Here is a 5000-nt window from a genome sequence, read left to right on the forward strand (position 1 = left end):
TTTTCAAGTTACGAATGTGTCATTGTCTATAATGACCAGTTGATAGTGGAAACGCCTTCGGAATTAACTTTTTCGATAAGAATGTTTGCAAACATTGCCAGTGTGTTGAAAAACATTGGAAAATCATTGTGAAACATTGAACAAAATTGCCAGTGATTGATGGGAAATGTTGTAAATGCGTTACAAATTATTGGCAAACGTTAGAATTCATTGTAATGCATTCAGAATGCGTTTAAATGCGTTCTATGACAAATTTCATTAAGCCTGGTTTTCCCAAAGACAGCCACTTATACAGATTATTGTTCTTTTTGTGCCATAGGCTGCCCAATGCTTTGAGAAAGTTCTGAAAGCAACACCTGGAAATTATGAGACACTTAAAATCTTGGGATCCCTGTACAGTACATCTACAGACCTGGAAAAGAGAGAAACAGCTAAGGTGACTTCAGAATTAGGGACATGGTGATGATGATGATGATGATGATGATGATGATGATGATGATGATTAGTGTAGCTTTTGCTTAGAGAGGGACAGGCAATATGCTATTGCAGTTTTCTAACTTGTGGCCCTCTAATCCAGATTGAATTGGAATTTGTCCAGAGTGTTGGTTTTTCAGGAGAGGGGAAAACCGGAATACCCAGGGGAAAACCTCTCAGAAAAACCTCTCGGAGCAGAGCAGAGTCGAGGACGAACAACAAACTCAACCCACTTATGATGTCGAGCCCGTAAAGAAGACCCCAGGCCACATTGGTGGAAGGCGAGTGCACTCATCACTATGTGCAACCCTGCTGTTTGGCAGCGTACAGCAAGGGTTATTCCTAGATGGTCTCCTGTCCAGAAACTAACCCTCGCCCAACAGGGCTTAACATTAATTTTATCACCATTTGGGAATCAATGTCAACCCTGTGAGCCAACCATACTCCCCCAATCTACAGGTTCCTTTGTTTAAAATAAATACAAGAGTTAAAAGGTTTAATCTTGTGGTAATTACAATTTTGCATGTCTCATGTTTTACATTTATTATTGTTCATGTACAGAACCATCTGAAGAAAGTCACAGAGCAGTATCCTGATGATGTTGAAGCCTGGATCGAATTAGCTGGAATATTAGAGCAGTCTGATGTCCAGGTTAGTTGTCATCTATAGGGATATACAGAGTGATCTCATGGGGAGAATACACAAAGGCTTAATGGAGGATGCCCTAGGATGTCCCCAGTTGACGAGTAAAATCTTCTGGCATTAGACAGAGTGAAATCTGTCTCACTCCCAGGGGTTAGTGGGTTAATTATGGAGGGGGGGGGGGGGGAAGGGAAAAAGACCCTAGAGCCAGGACTATTGTAGAAGCTAAGGGTGAGAGCTTGAGGTTAATAATGTTTGGGATTAGGATTAATTTTATTGGCCCTGTCATTGTAATGCCATGTGTTTTTTACATTTTGGTGATGAAAAGTTAGGCACCAGCTTAAGGAACACTAATTGACATGGGTAGGCTTTTTGGTTAAGAGAAGTGGGGGACCGAAATCTATGATTTGCTTTACCCTATTTCAGCTGTTACATGGGCTTTGGTTGATGATCGTATCGCCTAATGATAAAGAAGTAGTTTCTTCCAAAAAAAGAGACCCAATTCTTGACTTAAATTGCACAAACCATACCCTATTTCAGACCAAAGTGATCAAAGTCAATACCCGATTTCAGACCAAAATGGTCAAAATCGATACCATATTTCAGACCAAAATGGCTAAAAAGGCATATCCATTGGGTCTGCACATACCTATATAGCACATATAAGCGAGTGCCCCTCCTTGGGCTTGGGCAATCCTAGAACAAGGAAAAAGAAGAAACAGTGGCAGTCAAGCATTTAGATACTGTATCAATACAGCTGTAATACTTAGGACAGGATTAATAAACATGACAACCATAAGCGAAATTTCTGCATGTAAACTGGTGGCCTAATTATGTACAATTTAACATATCACATAAAATTAATTCTTGGTATTTGTTTTAGGCTGCCCTTCAAGCATATGGCACAGCATCTCGTCTTCTGAAAGAAAAAGTCAAGGCTGATGTTCCTCCAGAGATTCTAAACAACGTGGGAGCATTGCACTTTAGACTGGGTAACCTGAATGAAGCAAAGGTGAATAATTGTAGTGCATTTAAGAGGAGATCTTTTTATCTTTGATTTTACTCCTGAAGGAACAATTATTATTTGTTATAAAAATCATGGATTGCTCAAGGTTGAGTTGTTCCATTTTCTTGATGCCTTCAAGTGATGTCAGCAACTCATACCACTTGTTTCTGAATAATACATGCTTTTGACAGATTATTCATAGATCCTCTGAGCAGATATTCACAACAGACTGATCTACATGTACCTGTACTCAATATTTGACTTGCTTGCTCTTTGTAAAAAGCACACTCATGAGAGAAGTTTGTTTGTCTAATCTGTTTCTCAGGAAATCAGCCAAGCAACCAGCTCATCATTTTCTTGACTCAAAACATGAAAGACTTGTTTCTGGAGTGTCAAAACTTGACTTCACTGTTGAGCATTGAGAATTGAGTCTCGAGTCAAGTCTCAAATCTTGAGAGTGACTTTCAAGTTTGATCAGTACTGTTGGTCAGGAGTAATCTGCTCTGGGAAGAGCAGAGATAACATTATTATTCTTTGTGCTCCTTCTTTAATTTTTTTTGGTGTGGACTTCTTTTTACTGTGAGGCTGAGCACTATGTTCCTTTGAGTACTGTGGTGATGTTTTGCAATTATTTTTACTTTCAGAGGTTTTATGAGTCATCTCTTGAGCGCTGCAAGCAGGAGAGTCAGGCTGATGAGAGTTATTACAATGCAATATCTGTCACCACAACTTACAACTTGTCTCGTCTTCATGAGTCCTTGTGTGAGTTTGACAAAGCAGAGGCACTTTACAAGAACATATTAAGGGAACATCCGAACTATGTTGACTGTAAGTTGCAGTAAGATTTGTGCATGTGTTCAGTAAAGTGGTTGACATTTTCCTATCATCGAATTGACTATCACAGTAATAAAATTATTAGTTTGCCTCTATTTCCTTCAATTTGCATGGACCCATATAGGTCACAAAAGTTGTGTAAAGTTGAGAAATGGGTTGTCATTTGTCCCATAGCTGATCAATTATGAGGCATAAGTCTATCCTTGAGATGAAGCCAAATCAGTTTTAAAACTTTTCCACTGCATTTAGCAGTTTCTGAACATAACCTTGGGCATAAATCCATTCCTCTCTGGCTATGTTGATTCCAAAGTCGAGAATAGATACAGAGACTCAAGCTCAAGCCATCCCAAAGATGCCTCGATCTTTGTATAGTAGAATGAAGGGGTAGTTTCTAAAGAAACTGTGGTGCTGCGTCGGTGGGGAAGTAGTATACAAAAATATCAGTACAACGGCCCCAAACCTGAACTCTACGGCCGCTACATCGACGACTGCATCGGCGCTATTTCATCCAGCAGAGAAGAACTCGATCAATTTATAACCTCCGTCAACTCTTTTCATCCGGCTCTCAAATATACCTGGGAAATTTCGGAAACTTCATTGGCTTTCCTAGATATCAAAGTTTCTATTAGAGGCAACGTGCTATGTACTAGTGTGCACTACAAACCTACTGATTCACACAGTTATTTGTTGTATTCATCGTCACATCCATCACATGTCAAGAACTCCATTCCTTATTCTCAATTTCTTAGACTTCGACGTCTATGTAGTGATGACTCCGATTTTTCCAGCAAATCAGAGGAGATGTGCCAGTTCTTCGAAAAACGTGGCTATCCTGTCTCTGTGGTCAAAGCGGGCCATCATCGCGCCCAACAATTTGATCGACAGTCGTCACTACAAACGTCACAGAAAGATAAGAATGACAGAATTCCATTCACCCTCACTTTCCATCCTCATAATCACGCAGTCAAAAGCATCATTCTTAGTAATTTTAAATTACTCCAAAATGATCCCGAGACTGGTAGAATCTTTTCGCAACCTCCACTTATTTCATTCAAACGCGACAAAAACGTAGGCAACTTTTTAGTTAGAAGCGCGCTCAAAACTAACGAGCAACCCGGCACTTTCAAATGCGCGCGCTCACGATGCAAAACTTGTCTTTTCATTGTTAACACTAGCAAGATATCGGGACCTAAGCGATATCGGGACCTCACCGATCGTTTCACATGTACCTCCGCAAATGTCATTTATTGCATACACTACATCTTATGCAATAAATTATACATTGGTGAGACAGGTAGACGACTAGGTGACCGATTCCGCGAACACCTTCGCGATTTTGAGAAGAATGACAAGGATGCATCTAAGCCAGTCGCTCGCCATTTTAATCTGCCTAACCACTCCAAAAAACACATGGCTATCTGCGGCCTTTCCCTACATCTAGGTACGACGGAAAGCCGCAAGAATCTGGAACAAAAATTCATCTTTCAAATAGGCACCCTTAATCCTCACGGTATTAACGAACGCTTTTCATTTAACTAATATATTCCTACTTTTCACGTTGCCATGTTACCACCAATAGCGTAGCTCCTACTCTACTATAAAAACTACACGTAACCCATAATCCCTCGATTCGCTCTGACGAAGGGCTAACGCTCGAAACGTCAGCTTTTAGAATCTCTGTACGGTGGTCAATTTACATTATCAACTCCGTTGATAAACCAAATCTTTGTATAGTAGCCCAGCTTCATCAAAAAGTACTAGGGGTGGCGATGGTACCTCTAAAATCTGGGTACTCACAAACGTTTCATCTGAACTCAAAATCTACTGTCTACTGTCTTTGACGGATAAACATAATGGATAATATTAAATGAACCGTTAAAACATTTAAATATAGAGAGTGATATGCATGAATTAAAATAATGTAGAAATAATGTTTGGAGGAATGCGAAAAGCACTAAGATTGGTGTTTGTTTAAAAGAATGTTATACACTGTATTGTCTAGGGAGTGGGCATGAATTGTTGTCCACCTCAACGATTTTGGCCC

General features: G+C 39.9%; 1 protein-coding gene across 3 annotated transcripts in view; it reads left to right on the forward strand.

Annotated features, from left to right (window-relative positions):
- The window catches only part of LOC138059500 (RNA polymerase-associated protein CTR9 homolog), a 74519-nt gene that overhangs the window by 40680 nt on the left and 28839 nt on the right, over window positions 1-5000 (forward strand). For all 3 annotated transcript variants that reach the window (XM_068905141.1, XM_068905143.1, XM_068905144.1), the window contains 4 exons: window positions 320-436; window positions 1036-1125; window positions 2000-2128; window positions 2767-2950. In XM_068905141.1, the coding sequence (XP_068761242.1) occupies window positions 320-436; window positions 1036-1125; window positions 2000-2128; window positions 2767-2950 (520 nt within the window). The remainder of the gene's footprint in view (window positions 1-319; window positions 437-1035; window positions 1126-1999; window positions 2129-2766; window positions 2951-5000) is intronic.

This window comes from Montipora capricornis, chromosome 8, assembly GCF_036669925.1.
Source record: "Montipora capricornis isolate CH-2021 chromosome 8, ASM3666992v2, whole genome shotgun sequence".
Classification (NCBI taxonomy): Eukaryota; Metazoa; Cnidaria; class Anthozoa; order Scleractinia; family Acroporidae; genus Montipora; species Montipora capricornis.